Source organism: Coloeus monedula (assembly GCF_965178545.1).
Source record: "Coloeus monedula genome assembly, chromosome: 2".
In the NCBI taxonomy this organism is placed as follows: domain Eukaryota; kingdom Metazoa; phylum Chordata; class Aves; order Passeriformes; family Corvidae; genus Coloeus; species Coloeus monedula.
The window spans coordinates 104,990,266-105,009,148 of NC_138782.1; the positions used below are offsets into that span (position 1 = coordinate 104,990,266).

The window sequence follows — 18,883 nt, forward strand, 5'->3', positions numbered from 1 at the left end:
TGTACTCTTTTAACAAGATTGGTTTGGAGGAGAGGAGACAGGAAGGCATTTCTGTCTTAGGTCTATGGGAGACTACCAGTGTGCCTTAGTGTGGTATGAGTGTGTTGCCTTGTGAAGGCCTGTGCTTGTTCAGTGCTTGCTTGTCCTTTTGTGGGTGTTGTTAAGATGCTGGATAAGAACAGGGGTTTGGTGTGGTGGTGGCTTTTTATTGGTATCTGTTAAGTTTCATCTTTTATATATGTATCTGTGTGTTTGTGTGTATGTATATATATATTCAAGAAAAATATCAAATAATACTGTCAACCACTTACCAAAACCAGTTTTTAACAACAAAGATGCATTATTTGTGTGCAAATAAAAATTAAACTATTTTTATTTATTAGTATACAAAACAATTTCTATTCATACCTCAGTAATACTTTTTTGAAAAGTATCATCATAGAAATGTAATCAATTTGGTTTCAGTTCTGTGTATCTGCTTATCATTCTGTGATTTTCTTCCCTGTCACGTTATCTGATTCAAGCTCCTCCAGCAGAAAGTGTGTATTTTAAAAATAAAATTTACTTAAAGCTTTAGAATTTTGAAACAAAAAGAAAAATTCCATGCCATTCAAAGGAGGCTTAAAGCAGTTCCAAAAATGCAGTAATTGAAGAATGTGCAGAACAAACTCCATGTAAACTTGTTGATTGTATGCTTACTGCCGTAACGTTATCATTTGTCAGTCACATCTGAGCTTGAACTTAAAAGCCTGTTAAATGATTGAACTGGTTTTTGTTCTGTGGAGCATTTCAGGGTGTGTAACTTCAGGCTGAATTGCTTAGGCAGCATAATACTGATGTTATTTCAAATCAGAAGTTGATTTGTACATTAATTTTATAATAAACGTATGAATTTGTTGTCCTATGTATTATTTTGATTTGGTCTTCATTTTTTTAATGCAGGTTTGTTGTTGAAGGACACATTCCATATTTGAATGTTTTTCAGCATTTTCCGGAGAAGATGAAGTTATGTGGACTAGATCTTAGGATCTTTTGTGTAGAGGTAATTTTTTTCTAAAAAGAAAAGTTAAAAAATCCAACTTAGTTGTTTAGTGGTATTTTAATTATTTTGGTCACTGTACTAATGAATTGATTAAATCTGTTGTTGTGTAGTGGGGTTCAAGTTGCACAGCATTGGAGCCTGGCAGAAACTAGTGCACTCTGTGACTTGGAGTGCTTTAATCTTTAACCAGTCTTATTAAGCTGATTACCTAAGTTAGAATGAAATCAATAAGTACTTGTGGAGAAAAGGGCATTCAGAACTGCTCTTGAAGCACTCAGAAACAGGATTTGGCTTCGAGTCTAAGGGCAATATATTATCCCTTTTGGCACTTATTTGAAATGTCTCTTGAATTTGTTTTTAATTCCATATTCTTTTCATAAAATATGCTTTAGATGTTATCTCTTGTTCTGTTTCTTGCTGTACTGGTTGAAATATATCAAACCTAAAATCTGGATAAGGGGCTACAGCTCTTCTAGGAACTGAATAGTAATGGACAGTCTTGAGTGAAATTTAAATTTCCCTTATTTTTAAGATTCTTATGCATTGTGGTAACAATTGCCCAATGACATTTCTGTTTCAGATAAAAATTTATTACGGAATTTTGAAGTGTGCAAATAAAATCTTAGCTTTTAAGAGCAGAAAGCAGCAATTCTGCCAAGCCCTCACTGATGATGTTGCAAGTAACATTACCGTTCTCCAATACGTTGCTTATATTCAGCAGGTCATGAGTTGTTCAGGAGCTGTGTCTTCAGAAGTTTTAACATTTATATTGTTTTTGGTTTTATATTACTGCTTTCCTGTCTGGATAAATGAGAATTACGGCCTCAACCTCTAAAAATCAGGAGATAAATTTAATATAAAACCTCTTGATTTCTTTGTCTTAGATATTTCCTTAACAGAAAAGATATGTTAGGTTGAAATATGAGTATAAACTTGGTTTTAAGTCTTTGTCCTTCTTTGCCTCCATCTCCTGGATGAGTTTTTGTTTTATGAATTGCAGCTGTAAAGCTTGTACCATACCTCAGAGTGGGAGAACTGGTTTACAGAGAGGAGATGACAGTTGCCTTTGGGGGATCCTACTGTTCCCTGTTGGGATAGGGCTGCACCCCTCACTTCCAAAGCATAAGTAGATATGCACACTAATCAAGTAATCTCTTAACTGTGTTTTCATTGAGATATATAGGTACAGTTCTGTAAGCTTACTGTACCATTTATTTTCCAGCCACTCCAATATTGTGGTTTCCTCTTTCCAGAAATATCTGCTCCTTCTTTTACCTTCAGTGTTACTTTAGTAAGGCATCCTCAGGTTTATTTAGTTTTAATGTTCTTTTACGACATCATGAGGCTGATAATTGCAAAATCCTTACTAGCTCTTTCCTACATCTCATGTTTCTCGCTGCAGCACTGAGATTACCAATGTCTTCCTGTGTCTAGTTTTGACATCTGAGTTTTCAGAAATTCAAGAGATGAAGTTGTTGTCCTGGAGCAAGAAATGAGATTGTATAATACTACATTCTGAAACTACAGCCTACATTGTTTTTTGCTTTGTGCTCTGTATAGAATATTTTGTAGAAAATTATCTTAAAAACCTTTATGATATTATGGCTGTTATGACCAGGGTGTAGGTTGCTCTAATGCCATTATTTTTTGTGCTTCAAGTCTGGTGAATATAAGCTGCAAACGTTCCAAAATATTCCATATGTCTCCTTTTTTATTTTGAACAGATTTTTAGTGCATTTAGTTGTGTCCTGTGCATCCCAAATTTGAATCAAGAAGTAATTATGTTATAATAACTTGAAGGATTTGAAATCATACTAAATACCATTTTGTCAGTTAAATGCAGATGAAGCCTAACTTGATGAGGCTCATCTTGTATATAAATATTCTCAGTGGCTTAAAGACTTTTTTTAGTAGTAATTTCCCACATACCCAAAATATGCTGAATTTGTACAAGGATGAAGTTACTACAGGTGTTAGAAAGTGAATGCAACATTATTACAAGGTGAGTCACATTTACTTTCTGTGTAGTGGCATGTGTATGTACACATGCACATGCACAAAGGGTTTTTTTATGACTTGTCATTTAGTAGTGCTATTCCATATGCAAGGAATGTGACTAGTTTGAGGCTTCCCAGCTGTGATGAACTTCTGTGCTGTGTAATTTAGGAATGGAGTTTGTATCACTGACAATTTTTCCTTGTGTTGCATACTACTTAGCAATTAGAGGTGTGGTTGCAGTATCTGAGGTACAAGGAGAGGCTGAGAGAGCTGGGGGTTTTATCACTGAGAAGGGAAGGCTGGGGGGGATTTCAGTAATGTGTATAAATATCGTGTCAGGGAGGAGTGACAATGGAGTCAGGCTTTCTTCTTGGTGATGTGCAGTGGAAGAACAGGAGACAACTGAAATACAGAAAATTCCATTTAAGTATAAAACTTTTTCACTGTGTAAGGGTGACTGAGTGCTGGAACAGGCGACCCTGGACCACTGTGGAGTCCATATCTTCAGAGGTGCACAAAACCTGATGGCACACAGTCCTGAGCAGCTTGCTGTAGTTGATCCTGCTTTCAGCAGAGGTGTTGGAGTGTATGTATAATCTCCAGAGGTCCCTTCTGACCTCAAGTATGCCTTGTATTCTATTTCACATTTTCAGTATAGGTGGCAGATAGGCCCTTCATATTTTGGTAATGGAACAGCTGACAAGAAGGGCATAATTCTTCATTCTGCTCAAACTGAATTTTATTTAAAATACCTTCCACAAAGGTAGTTGTATCTGAACACTTCTGTCCAGAGGTCTGGGAGCTTTGGGCATGACTGGCTCATAAATAAAGAGGAAAGGAGCCTCCAGCTCCCTGTATCATCTTTATCGTGACGTATAACTTTTAGACAGGTGTCAGGGCCTAGCTGGAGATCAGTACTACTCAAAAGTGCTTTATGAAGAAAAAAAGTACTTTATAGAAGATGTTTGTGAAAAATGAGCTGTTTATCTTCCATATGTATTTATCTTTCCATTGCTCCAAGTCAGTTTTCTAAGCTTTTAATTGATTAGTCATCTTAGTTATCCTTTCCTCTGTTAAAATCTTGTGTATGTTAGAAGTTAGCCTTTGGAAAATAGGTTTTTACCTAAATGTACAATTGGAGTGTTAACAGGGCAAACAGCAGCAGCAGGAAGACGTTCCTGCTTTATTCAGAAGTTCTAACTTCCCAGTACAAGGGTGTTAAAGCAAAATTTCCTTTTTCTAAAACAGGTATTCCATTTGATTAAAATATTTTTGTGTGTATGAAGAAAGAATAAGATATTTAAGTATTTAGTTTTGTTCTGTGCAGGAGGTCAAGGGTTTTTTTCTTGTTATTTGCAAATTGTTTAACTGCAGTAAATCTCTACTCATCCTAAGGCTTGTTCCAGTAGCCAAAACGTCTTCGATAAGTGCAGTCATCTTCTCTTTTAGGTGGAAGTCACCTTTGTTCCCTTTTTAATGCACATAGGATATCTAGGATTTTAGGATATCTATTTCTTTTAAAGCCCATTAGTGTAGGACTTAAAATGTATTTGTAAATTAGTAGTCGTAGATATAACATTTAGTGGATAATTTGCTTTCAGCTTGTATTATTTTATTGGTATTATCTGTCCTCCACCTGCGCACAAATTCCCTCTTTAATTTCTGTGTGATGTAGGCATAAGTCTTTAAGGTATGCATCCTCTATTTGCGTTTGGGGATTTATCTTTATCCTTATCCAAAATTGATTAAAGCATCCCTTTTGTCTTGAACTGTCAACAACTTGTCTTTGCCATAGGTCTGTCTTTCCATGCATTCTTGACTTGGGACTGTATACCCAATTATTTTATAAGTATTATTTTGTTTGTGCTTAAAAGCTGGCTGTGCTTTTTTTTTTTGCTGTCTCAAATTTACCTTTAGCTTTCACTACTTTTTATAAAACACACTATTTTTTTGTGTATTTTACCTTTAATGCATTGTAAGTGGATTTTTTTTTTTAATGTCCAAAAGTAATGTTTGGTTTTGGTTCTCAGATTCTTCACACACATACAAATTTAAATGTATGTATATATATAGGTAAGCAGGTCACTCCCATGGATGTTGGGCAACATGATTTACTAAAGTACTGAAGATAACAACCACGTCACTTTGGGGTATGTGCTGTGTGCAACAGGATAGGTGTAGTCTCATAAGCATCTGTCAGATCCTGTTGTGCTAAAGAGCTTTGGAAATTGTGATCTCTCGATCACAAGTATCTGGACTTGGCAAGGAGTACAATGTGTGACCTCAGAGAAGTTCCCTTCTCTCAATCTCTTCTCCAAATTTAAAATAAAACTTCAGGAAGAAATGAGTTAAGAATCTTTTTTTTCCCCCCAGGGATTGGGGGTGGGCCTGGAGAAAGTTGAACTTGGTGGGTTAGTTGAATTCTATTCAGACCTGTCTACCATCTTGCCCCTGAAGACAAAAGAAATGGGTATTTACTGACTTATCCTTGCTACTACTTCTTCTGCCCTGGGGTATGGTCATGGAATTGCTTCTCCATAAGCCTTTCTCCATAAGCCTTTCTCCATTCCCCATTCCCTTTCTCCATCCCTTCCTCTTAGGTGGAAGTAGCTGCACAATTCTAAATCCACTTGTTTTACAAGGCCACCAAATGTTTCAGTGTCGACAGTGTTGTTGATACACCCTGCTGCCTAGGAATCTGTATCTTAAAAGTACTTCCTTTTTTGTTTTGTAATTTAATTCCATCCTCTCTTTTTCTGTGGTTTTTGTTTGTTTGTTTTTTATAATCCAGTGTATTGCTGCCTGTAACAGGGAATGTACTTAACTTCAACAGATTTGACCTTGCCAATTCACAATAAAATTACCATCTATGCTACTTTTTGATTGTCTTAGTATAACTTTTTTTGTTTGTTTCTTTTTACACATCCAGTCTCCAACTTAGATTAACAGAAGCACTGTTTAGTTTAAATTCTGCTCTATATATTCACCTATTTCCATCCCTAGGTGTCTTGATATTTAAATGACTCCTAGTGTTACTCCTCAGAATTTTCCATGATACAGAAATGCTTTTTAAATTTCCGGCTGAGAATGGTGTTAAAATTCTTCCATACCTTTGCCTGTGGAAAATTATTGAATGCATCCTGGTAAAGTGTCAAAAATATACTCTGCTTGTCGTAAATCACGGTTGTGGACAAGAGAGAGGAATCATGAAACTCTAAATCGCATGTCATGATTTTCTCCCCTTTATCCCACATGACAGAAAAGCTTCTTGTTCTTATCTTCTTGCTGATACCTTGTTTCTTTCAGGTTTAATGGCTTATCATTCTACATTACAATTATGTTTCTTTGTGTTGGATTAGGCCAGTAGCTCTGGTCAGTTCAATTGTGTTCAGTTAAATAAGAACTTTTAGTTAGTGCTTCATTATGAACTGATGTTGGCTTTGATGGAAGATTGAAGAGTTTGAAAACAAATGTTTGCTGCTCTATAATTCATCCAAGGCTTTCCTTTCCCTAAGGGTAACCTGTGATAGGTGTTGAAGTAAATGCTGTAATGTATTTATAGAGTAGACTGAAAATCTTCAGCTCTTTTGAGAATGTGCCACTTGAGCATGGAGCATTTTATTCTGTATGATGCTTTGGCTTTATTTATTTGTGTTGGAGGAGTACATACCTTGCACTTACGCATTCACACACACCCCCTCCCTAGCTTGGACTAGTAAATTTATTTCTCTTTTATTTAGGAGTGAAAGGTTTCCTTGAAAAATTGAGATGATCATTCTTCTCTGTTCTGCCTGGAAACCTTCCAACTCTTTGCTTTCTTCTTTTACAGTATTCTGTAGTTTGTGTTTTCTTTTTGTTCTTCTCTTCAGTTTTTTTTAATGTTGCTTGGTTTTATTCTTGGCAGCACTTTTGTATCCATATTTCTCTGGCACTAATCCTTCTGTCACCCATGTTTCTGTGTCAGCTTCAGTCAAATCTAACTTCTGCTGAGGATTTGAGAGATCTGATTTCTGAGATGAATTTGCCAGGCTGCTCCACTGCTGTCAAATCAAGCATGCTTCTGTTTTGCGCCTTTGTTCTGCATGCTTCGCTTTCCTGCAGAGCAGCTCTTGAGTTTTGAGGAAATAATGAATTACGTTCTTCCAGTGAGACTTGGTGGCAATTTTGGTTTGGTTCCCCTTTAGCTTTCTCGTCAAGAAGGAAAAAGGTTCTTCAGATCAGCTTCTTGTGGGAGCTGGAGCTTCAGTCCACTCTCCCCTGTCCTGACCTTACAAAGATTGTTTGACTGACGGGATATTCTTAGCTTCTGTTTTTCCCATTGCCACAGTATTAATTTGTTCTGGATCTATGCCAAGCTAATCATTCTACAGTTCCTGAATCTCCCATTTTACTTTTTTTTTTAAATGCTGCATATTAAAGTGGAGAGCCCTTTGATGTTTAGAATTTCTTAAGATTATTCAAAAAACAACATTTGTGTTTCAGAGAACTCCTCAGTTATTTCCTTGAAGCTTCTTGTGTGTAAATTATCTGGGCCTCTCCTTCGTTAAATATTCCACTTTATCAGATAGTGGTTTACTTTTTTGCAGACACAATTTTTCTCTTCCTTACATATAGTTTCAGTGCAATGGATTCATATTCTTTTTCCAGTTATAGCACAGTCTTGCTTTCTTCCTATTTCATGATAGGAAGACTTACCTATTTACCTGTGGCATTGAAATTCAAGATTTTGGGGTTGTTTGGGTTTTTTTTGTTTTCCTTCTGCTTACAGCTTAGCCACCTTTACATTGTGTTTCATTGCAGAATATCTATAGTTTCTTGTCTTTTTTCATCTAGGAAATTGTCTCTGAGCACTATGCAGTCAAATGCCTCCCTGCTTCAAAAGGGGCATCTTTTTTTGGTGGTTTTCCCTTTATCCAATTATCCCACGATAGAAAGAGGAATATGATGGACCTGTCTGGGAGTGTAGTGACCTACCAGGACTATATTTGGAGAGGTCTACTTGGGAATGAGGTTTAAATTTTGGACGCGTATCCTTGTGCAGTGCTACACAGTGTGGGAGTTGTCTTCCATATTCAAAATGACACGTAATGTTAATCACTTATGTTACAATATGGTTAAATGTTTCAGAGTTTTACTACTGCAGATGAGTTAAAGATACGGAACCTTTATTTATATCCTTTTTCTTATTCTCTTTATTACAGGCAATATTACAATCAGAATATGGTTGTTAATACTTGCACCATGTAAACACTTTGTGCCTTGTGACCATCCAACAACTCAGTAGCTCAGTAAAACTGCTTTGAATTACATGGGGATGTGCCACAAAAATGTATGTGAATCAGTTCAGCTTTGTTCAAGCATAGTAAAAGCCATTTTGTTTTGTAAATTCAGCTGAAAAGTTTAAGTAATTTAAGACGCCTCCTGATTTTGATTTCCCTGTGAATGTTGGGGGCAGAAGAACTGTCAGGTAGCCTGGAGGAAAACATAAGAATGGAGGATTTCTCATGGATTAAGGAAAGACAGTTGCTCAGTGCTGTGACAGTTGCCTGCCATATGCAGCCAAAACTAGGAATTGGTGGTAGTCCTTAGCTTTTGAGCATAGTGTCTTAATTTTAGAAGTAATTTGGTATTCAATCCCCAGTAATTTCTAATAATCTCTATCAGCTTGTTACAAAGTGTGAGGGGATTTGTATAAAATACACTGGTAGGATTGGTTGAATAATTTATCTATGTTCTGACCAGGAGTAGCATCAGTATTATGGGTTTACTGAAAACAAATTCTTTGAATTTACAGTACCTAATAACTCAAGGAAACTATCACTCCTGTATCTAAGTGTATTGCTTGGCTTATTCACATTGGAAACACTTGTCTCCATTTTGGTTTAGGTACTTTGAACTGCTTTTGTTTTGTTTCTTGCAGTCAGGAGCATATCACAGATATTTTACTGTGTTTGAAGTGTATAAACTTAGGATCTTGCCTGGGAAGCTTTGAAAATGAGCTACTCACTTAACTGAGAGTATTTTCATTAGATCACGTGAATGTAGATAGCAAGGAAGGATAGAGATTAGCAGGGGGACTGTTACTCTAGAGTATTGATGCTTCTCTCTTCTTGCCTACATCCAGCTCTTCTGGAGGTCTGCGCAAGCTTGCAAAGGTTGTGAGCTGTTTTCACTCATGCTGGTAATTCTTCCCACCTTGCGCTGGTAACAAAGTCTAATGACTTTTTCATCATTCTTTTCAGTACTGAAAGAATATCTACTCATAATAAAGCAGATCACTGGTGAACTTCATTGTACCACAGGGAAGAGTGAGTTCTGTCCTTGAACTTTGATGTGCTTAGGGAAAAGCAGAGTGTCTATGGGGATGGTGTTACTTAGGAATGTCTGTAGAGCGTTCTGCTCATAGCTCAAGGCATAAGTTCATATGAAACTGTAATATTGACCACTGAAGATCCTTGGAAATCTCATGATGACTGTTTTTAGCATTGCTAAAAATACAAGTATTTGTCTTGCTTCTCAGGCCAGTGTCTCCCTTGGGTTTTCTGGTGTAATTCCTTGATTGGTACCCTAAATTGGATGCAATGTGGCTGAGTGCTTTCATACAGCAAATGGTAGTTCATTCTCTGTGATTGTTTTATATCAAAGATGTTATTTATGGTTCTGTAATTTCATCAGCTTAAAAGCAGAAGGATTAGAATTTGCTTCATTACAGAGTTTGAGTATGTGAATAGAAGTTCATAAACTGGACATTATTTCTTAAATGCTGGTGTTTCTTTAGTTGTGGGTGTGGATGTAGTCTCCTAATTATAGTACTCTTCTAGGAGGGACAGGTGGAATGAATCACTGTGCTAAGGCTTTATGTTTCATGTCCCACTCTCTAAGGACGAGTGAAAATCTCAGTATACTGTTGTATTCTGAATATTGTGTGAGGTCATTGTACTGAAATTGTTACTGTGGAAATGATTTATATTGTTTGGTGGCTGTCTAAGTGTTGCTGGTTTGGTAGATGACAACCATGCTATGCTAATAATATGTTAAATAATTTTCTAGTCTGAAGATGCTTTTTAAAATAAAATGGTCTGCTGACCATTTTTGATGAGTAAACCTTGTAGGAAAAAGTAAAATGCATATCATGGGTACATGCAAAGATTTCTTACACTTGCAGAAGGAATTTATAAAGAAGAAGGATAATTTAGAAAAAAAAAATCCTAGTGTAAACAAAAGTATACCTGCAAGTTCCATAGTCTTCATCATTCTATTCAGTCTTGTTTTTTTTCACTTTCCTTCTCTTTTCTTTTTCCTTAATAAAATTCTGAATCCTGTGTGAGCAGTTGGGAAAAAGTCAAACATTCCCCTTTTTTCCTCTACTGAGATATATAATTTTGGAGCTTCATAGTTATGAGAATACAGATGGAGAAATACTGCTTGAAATTTCTCAGATTTTCTTCTTGTCCAACAGCTGACATGACTATCTTTATTCTATATGGAAAAAATAGTATTAAGTAAAGAAAAATTGATTTGTAGTGTTCTCTGAAATCTGGTGTTATCAATACTGCTATGTTCATGTACCAGCCTTAGTTTGTGTGATCTTAATTATACAGGTTTCTGTAATCCCATTGTGATGCAGTTTTTGAACATGCAGTTATTTTAGCCCAGCTACCTTAGAATTATTTTCTAATAATTCCTGACATCTGATAAAATAATGGAGATGAAAAAAAATTTATGTTAATGTGTAAATCTGTCATGTACCTGTATCTTAAATACTGTATGGAATTTTGATTGGGTGTTTTGCTTTTCTTACCCTTTCTTTGTCAAAGTTGCGGAAGAAATGAGAGGTATAGAGAGTCACAACAAGGATTATCAAACAGGGCAATTTTCCTACAAGAAATAATTAATATTATCTACTTATCTTTCTACCTAAAGAAGAGGTGACTAAGAGGAGGATGTGGTGATAGTTTGTAGGACATGTTCAGGAGGCAGTTGTTCAATGTCTCTTCCAATACAAGGAAGGTGTCAGCAAAGGTTGCCAGTTTGCAGGTTCAGAATCAAACAGCAGAAGATGTGGCCACATATGTTTTGTGGGTAACTGGTAAAACTCCTTGCCTTAGAGGATGCTCTGGATGTTAAAATGGCAGATGCTGACTGTACAAATGCCATGAAGGAATAGGGATCTGGAAAAAAAAGAATAGAGAGGTCTCACTGCTGGGTCAGCCGCAAATGGTGTGAAGCTGGACAGATGTTTGGTAGTGTCATGGCTTGTTCAGTTCATAAATTCCTCCCTGCACATTTTGGTTGCTCGCTTCTGGGTGCAAGGCTAAATAGATTTTTTGGTTTGATGTGGTACAACCACTTTTTTTTTTTATATTCTGGGGTTTCAGTTAGGCTTTCAGGTTGTGCGCTTTGTATTCTGGGGAGACTTTTTTAAAGATTGTAAAACTTTATTTTTCATTAACTAGTTATCTTAGAACAACTCTTTTAAAGTCATGGTTCAGGCTTTTAAGTTAGGTGTCCAATAAAGTTTCAGATTTAGAGATCTCAGGATGTTCCTTATTCAACTTGGGGAATGATTAAATGGTAAAAGTATACAAAATCATTGCATAAAAGGGGTATGTCTAGCCTACACCAAAGAATTCTAAGCAATAAATATTACACATTTTTCTTAAGCAGAATCTTTGCTATTTGAAAAAAAGATTTTTCATGCTTGTATTTTTCTAGTGACCTTTTGGTTTGTTTTGATGGAGAAACTATAAAGGAATTGCTTGTTTAAGAACTCACAATGTAAAATTCCTTACTGTTGAGTAGTAGTGATGATCCTGATGCCAGGAGGAAGCAGGAGCACTTGCAAGAAGCCTGGCCTAGAAATGTGGCAAGAAGAGAAACATGAAAAGCCATGTAAGAGTAAATAAATTCTAGGTCATGGGGGAGCCATCCTGGGCTGACAGGGATGGCAGCTTGAGGGGTTTTGTACTTTACCCTTAACATTTCTAAACAGTCTTCACTTCTGTGCAGTCCTCTTGTGGCCATAAAAGCAGGTACAGGTCTTGGATTTGTGAACAGATTAAGTTAATACTCTCTTCATTTCTTTGCATAGTGATTAAGGTTTTACTGTTGATCATATGAAATTGAGGAATTACTGAAGAGAGCATGCTTTTAGCTGAGACTCTAAGTGCACTAGGGTGTAGTCATTACAGTTTCATCTCATATTGTTTCTAAACCAAGATAGCGTCTTAGCTCAGCATGCAGGAAGTAGTGAGCTGCTCTGTATCTTTTCCTCGTTTAATATGGAGTTTAGGCCTGCGTTAGTACAAGCCACGTGAAACCAACTCAGTTGCAGAATATTTGGTTCTTTCTCCTCCTTTGATGCTGGTCATTCCCCCTGGTCACGCAACGGCTGCTCCTGCCAGGCCTGGCTCGCGGGGGTGGTGTTGTGCTGCTCTTTTCCCGAGGTGGAAGACTGGGACAAAGACCTGCCTGAGGGACTGGGGTGGGTTTGTGCCACAGTCGTGAAGAAACCTGAAGATTTTCTAAATGCTGTAAAATGGTGCTTGTATTTAATTCTTTTTTCCTCAGTGGCTTTTCAAAAGGATTTTGTATCCCTTAATAATCTGCTACTGTCTAAAGCCCATGTCTTCAAGTCATCACACAGCTCTTAGGAAACTGCTGACATATGGATTGTCTAACACTTTAGGTTTTGGTGGATTGCACATATATATTTTAGTTTGGGTCTGATTCAAACAGAGTAATTCCTGACTAAATCTGTTAGTGAACTCATAAATGCAGGTCAAAATGTTTGCTGTTTTCTTCCGGAGAGTTTGGACTGGAATAACAGCAGCTTTCTGCTTCCCTGGAAAGTGTATCCATCAGACTGGCTTCTAGTCATGTTCCTCTGTTTGCTGAAGTCTTCTTCTCAAAATATTCCAGGTCTTATGTTTAAGAGCCTCTTTTCCTGACTAAAATTTTAATAACTTTGATTGCCATATGATTTTTTTATTTCTTTTTTTCAGTGGTAACTCTTTAAAATATTCAAAGAAAGACAGAAGCTGGTCATTCTTGTTTATTTAAAAAAAATCTTTTAAGAGAGATAAAATTTTATCTATGCAAATTCTGCTAATCAGCTATGCTGCTTTTACTTTCCCAAACAAGCAGGGATTCCTGATTTGGTCTGCTGGTGTTTTGAGATACCTTGTAATCTTAATTTTTTGGGGGGTGGGTGTCTATCTATTGGTGGGTTTATTTTCTCTCTGCCTAACTCTGTATTTTTTGTGCATTTTAGCAGGTGCATGCAGTACTTTTTCAGGATAGAAAGTAGTACAGAATGAAAAGAAGCAAGGGTGAGGCTTTTATTTGAAAGAAAAAAAGCTGAGGAGGAAGTTCACTGCTGAAAGGGTTATTGTAATCAAGTTTATCATGAGAGCTTGCTGTTGTGTAACAGAAACTCTAGCTTGTCCATACCTGTCTTTAAGCATTACTTAATGAAGGAAGAAAACAAACCTACCAAAATATTTATGAAATTCAATAAAATTTGTTCCCAAACTCTTAAATTTCAATATGTTATGACAGTTCAGCTCCTTATTGGAATGCTCTCTGTATTTTTAGAAAGACTACATTGTTTTAGAAAAGTGGTATTTGACAGACTTAGCTTACGAGCGTGAACAAGCTAATGCTTGAGCACATGTCTCTTGTGGTTTAATAATATTGAAACTCATTTATTCAAACACCACTTTAACCAGGAATCATGTAATGAAAAATATGTCTTCCTCTGAAAGTAACCTATTAAAAAGTCTGTTCAGCAGCCAAAAATTTTATTTCCTAGTGAAGGATTACAGTTGTATTGGATGTTCAGTTGGCTTTTTTTGTGTGTGGGTTGCTGGCTCATCCTCATGCCATCTTGAATTCTTCAGTAAAAATTGCGTGTATCAGTTTAATGCAGTCTCATAGCCTAGCACCTATTTTTTTTCTCTCAAAAGTGTATAAACTTTGTTTATTGAGTCATTTTCTAAAATTAATCTTTTTGCTATACAAATACCCTTCTCACTTCCTCTTGAAACAGTGATCAGGAGTAATTTGGGATTTGAAGATGTAGTAGCTGTTGCAGCTGAAACAGTTATTAAAAGAAGAGAGGAAGAGAGAGCCTGCCAATGTGACTTCTGTGATTTTCAAATGGTATCCTGACTTCTTTTTTCATCTCTTCTGCCCATTTGTTACCAGACAGATAACTTGGGCAACCTGTCTGCCTGTCTTCCAGGTGGACAAATAGATTTCGTTTTACTTCTTCCTTCTGCTTGATGGCAGGCTTGTAAAGGAGCAGCTTTACTTGTGTGCTGGGTCTCTTTGTCTTTTCTAATGGAAGAAGTTTCACGAGATGCATATTTCTTTGCAGTTACCTAAATGGAGTTATAGCAGTTTCACCTGTCTTCTTCTTGTCATTTTGTTCCCTTTTAATAATTCCAGGCACACCCTCTTGCTGTTACATCAGCATCTGTATGTGATTCATGGATATCAGGCTTTGGAGAAATCTATCCACTCATTTAGTCCATGTTAAAATGAGTGCACTGAGTCAGATGCAAGGCTCATGGGGTCTGTTCCTTGTCCTGTTTCTGATGGTGACCTAGGAAGGGAGGCAGGAGAAGGGTGCAGGGGTTCTCCCCCATACACTTTCACACTCACCAGCAAATCACAAGCCTGGGCGTTTCTATACAGCAGTGGTGACAGTGCTGACAATGTCATAGAATCACAAAATGGTTTGTGTTTGGGTTGGAAGGGACCTTTAAAGAGTCTCTTTAAATATTGCTTATGTCTTTTCTGTATACCTTAAGCTCTGGCAAAGAAGGCTTTCCTGAAAAGACTACAACTTTGTTACTACCATGTAACAAAGTTGACTGTATTAGTTTTTTTCCAGCTAGGTTAGATGGCAAAAAAAGTTTCAGTGTTTCCTATTTTTTGAAAGTTTGTATTCATCATAATACACAGTGTTAAAGTACATTTAATTTGTGTTTGATGGCTATTACATTCGTTTGTGGCTGCTCCAGGTGTGATGATGGTGGTGCCTGAGAGGTAGATAGAGGTCAGGCAAGGGGGGAAAACCAATGTTGTTTGAAAAGAAATCGGCAATATTTGTTGGTGTGTGTTTATATGGGAGGTAGTGAGATTAGTAGTACTGTAAGAATACACAAAAAACATGAAAAAAATGATTAGTGACTACATTCACGATCTAGTATGTAATGATTGGTCCGCAAGGTCATTTCATTCAGTTTTAAATACTAATTTGGGGGTAAATTTCACAGTTAATACAGTTACTGTCTCTACTGTCAATTCTTTTATACAACCTGCATGCACTGTGGCTGATGTCATCCCACATCAGGCTCATGATGCAGATGACCAGGTATATCTGAACCAGTTGAGCAGCAGAAGCAAAATAAGGTGAGCCAAGTGCCATTGAGAACTTGACTGCTCTGCTCATTGTTGGTACCTTATTTTACCTTATGTAGATGTAAAGCCAGCTTGGGTTCCTGGGAATGTGTGTTTCGATCCAGGCAGTTTTCAAAGATGTTTACACACATTAGGGCAGCTATTTGGTTTGCTATTTTTACAATAAATATCTTCTATTTTGTGGGCATGCCCTGCTTTACACAAGGTTTGAACCAAAATTCTGGATTATGTTGCAAAACCCGCTTCTTAAACCCTCATAACACATTGTTTTTCAAACCTACAAGTTAAATGGCTTTCTTAATCCATTTCGTGGTAAGTTTAGTACACTGTTTTTCAAACTCAGTCTAAGTTGAATTTGTCATCTTAAGAATGATGCAGCCTTGCTGAGTTTTGGATTATTGCCAGCATATCCAACTCTGATGTTAAAAGATTCCCTGAGACTTACAAAAAGCTGATAATGAAAAAATGAGTCAGACCTTACTAGGTTTCAGTATTAAATGGTCATTAAACAAATCCCTGGGGAAAAAGGTCCATTGTGGAATATGAGCAGCACAGGGAAGGTAGAACTTTAGAGGATGTGCAGGCATGGGAAAAAAAAGGGTCCTAGGATGGAAATGCACAGGTAGAAGGATGATGAGGAAGGGAATTGTGCTGCAAAAAAAGTGCTGAACAGGAAAGAAGGATGGAAGGGAAAAATATAAAATGAAGAATTTAGAATTTAGAATTTAGAATAGTTACTTATTTTCAGAAATAATAGAACATTATCATTATAACATAAGCCGAATTGTGAATATGTAAGTAATGGGATATTGTCCTGATATGGGAGAAGGAAATGGCCTATGCAGTCATCCAAGAAGAGTCAGTCAGACCACATTTAAAACAAGAAACTGTGGAGCCTGCAAATGGTTCTAGAAAGCCAGCCAGTGCATACTGTTTTCTACTTGTTGATCAGCAACATTCTGATATTGTCCAAACAAGTAGGAGAAGTTGCAATCTTGGCTTACTCAAAACAATTACCTGATACTGTGATCTGATTATCATGCTAATAGTTTGGCTCCTCTGCTCCTGAAAACCAGTTTGTTGTTTTCTAATACAGGTGAAAAATGCCATGTAACTTTGAAAGATAAAGACAACTAATTTAAATAGTTTAATGAATATTTATCATTATGAAAATCTTGTTATAGACACTTCTTCACCGACTCAACAGTGTGTGTTTTGTGCTCAGGGGGCAGGGGAAAGTACTCTCAGGTAGTACTAATCTATACTGCTTTGTGGAGAAGACCTGTAGTGACCTTATTTGTCACATGTGGGAATAAGATACAAATGTTTTAAAGACAAAGCTAAAGAAAGGTCTTGGGAACCTCTGTACCCCATCTAGACAAGTTACAGATTCTGTCAGCATTGTTGATCAGTCTTGAAGGAATCCCAGCTTGCAAAACACCTGAAAAGGCTAGCAGGTGTCATAGTTTAAAAGGGTTTTCTGTCAGTCTTCCTGGAATTACTAGGTGCCCTTAAGGGTTTGTAACTTCAGTTTTATATGTGGTTTTTATTGTTTCCCAGCTTCCCAAAACAAGGTGAGAGCTCAGTAACTTCGTGTGCTGATGGACAGGGGAGTTGTCCTAATATTTAGCACAGAAATACATCTTGAATTTTTTAATTTATGATTGGATAAGTGAAAGTTATACTTGTTGTGTGGCATATGATCTAACACTGTCCTCTATTGTCCAAGTACTCCTCCCTTGGGGTTTAATCATGGGTTGCTGGAGGCAGAGTTTTTTTAACTGAAGGAGGGAGGCCCTGGCTCTGGGTCTTGCTTTCCTAGTGGATTTGCTGGTTGACTTCCAGTGCAACTTGTTTTATCAGATTCTTTTTTTTTTTTTTTTTTTTTTTGGCAGTGATATGTAGCTAGGTAGAAGGTGATAACTTTTATTAATTTTGAGTCTGCTTGTTTGTTGCATCTTTCTTTTTCTTAATATTGTCTCAACATTTGCTGTGTTGGTTGTGTGGAGTTCAGGAGTTCTTTCTCTTTTGACCCTCCCAGTATGTTTGAAACTTTGCAGAATAAAGGATTTGCTGAATGAACTCACAGCTCTTTCAGAGTTAAACAGAGTATGAAGAGGGTATACAGTGACTGGTGAAAACAGCCAGTGCTTGCTTACTGAAGAAACCCTACAGTGTCCTAAGCCCTGACCTTTCAGCCTTCAGCCCTGTCCTGTGTCCCAGGCAGGTGTGACCTTGTGCTGGATGCAGCTATGCTTGCAGTTTCCTGTTCCAGAGGTGGCTGTGCTGCTGGAAGTGGAGTTCAGTTCAGCCTCATCCTCATGGCACAGCACTGCATTGTAGCAATGAGACTACTACAGGGAATGTTTTTGAGCTTAGGATTTAAACCCTGGGAAGTAGCAGTTGATTTGGTTGATCTTTATCTTCTATTAGGATGCACATTCCAAGTGTGTTTAGATCTCTTATGAACACACATCAACAAATAACAGTTTTGTCTGTTAACACTGGTTTTAAAATAACCCAAGTGGTAGCTCTCAGTCTTAATTTTTATTTGTAGTTTTTATACCACTTGTTTGCCTTCACAAAAAGGAAAGCATTAGTTGTCATTGCAAAGCAGAGCATTCTCTAGCCATTTTGAAAAAGAACCAAATTGCCTTCTGTAAATTGCAAACAAAAGCTTGGAAACAAAAGTAGGTGTTGGGCAGAGGGAGGATGGTTTGACTCGCTAATACCTAGGTTAGGAAAGCTGTCTTCTTGCCCTGGTACAGGGAGAAAAGCTCAGGTAAAAGGTGATAAAGGTGTCTGTTGGAGTCCTGCAGTTAAGATCTATATTCCTTAAAGTAGCTTGGTGTCAAATTAGACTTTGGATAGCTCCATTAGTGATAGTTTGATGTTTGAGAATGGGAATGCTTCATATGACTGAATTCCCAGTGTCTTAATTAATTTTCATATGTGATCTATTATTAAGAAAATACTAATTCAACTGCTTTTCATTAGAGGAAAGCATATTTCCTTGCTATCTGATTATGAATAGTATTCATGTAATGTTCTTATTTGAATTACCTGTGACTTTAACTTTTCTCCCAGTACACTCAAGTGAAGTTACATATGATTCAGGTTTGTTCCAAGATTGGTTTGGTATTCAATTTAGTGTTGCTTTTTAAAAGGGATGGAAAATACTGTGAGCCTGGTCTTCTGCAGAACTCTGGTAATGTGTGTTATTCTTGTTTCTCAAGATAGTCCTGGAGCAGTCTTAGCCAATTTTAACTCTGTTTAGAAACTATAATGAACATGATACAACTTCCTAACTGTTACAAAAAGTTACATGTGTAATAGTAGGTGACAGCAGAATTATTCATTTGCCTGAGCATGTCTTCATGCAAGTCTGAACTGCAGTCTGAGGGGAGATCATTT

General features: G+C 37.0%; 1 protein-coding gene across 1 annotated transcript in view; it reads left to right on the forward strand.

The window, feature by feature from the left end:
• The window catches only part of TAF1B (TATA-box binding protein associated factor, RNA polymerase I subunit B), a 42,171-nt gene that overhangs the window by 9,875 nt on the left and 13,413 nt on the right, over window positions 1-18,883 (forward strand). Inside the window, exon 5 of the mRNA XM_082300477.1 lies at window positions 943-1,042. Within this exon, the coding sequence (XP_082156603.1) occupies window positions 943-1,042 (100 nt within the window). The remainder of the gene's footprint in view (window positions 1-942; window positions 1,043-18,883) is intronic.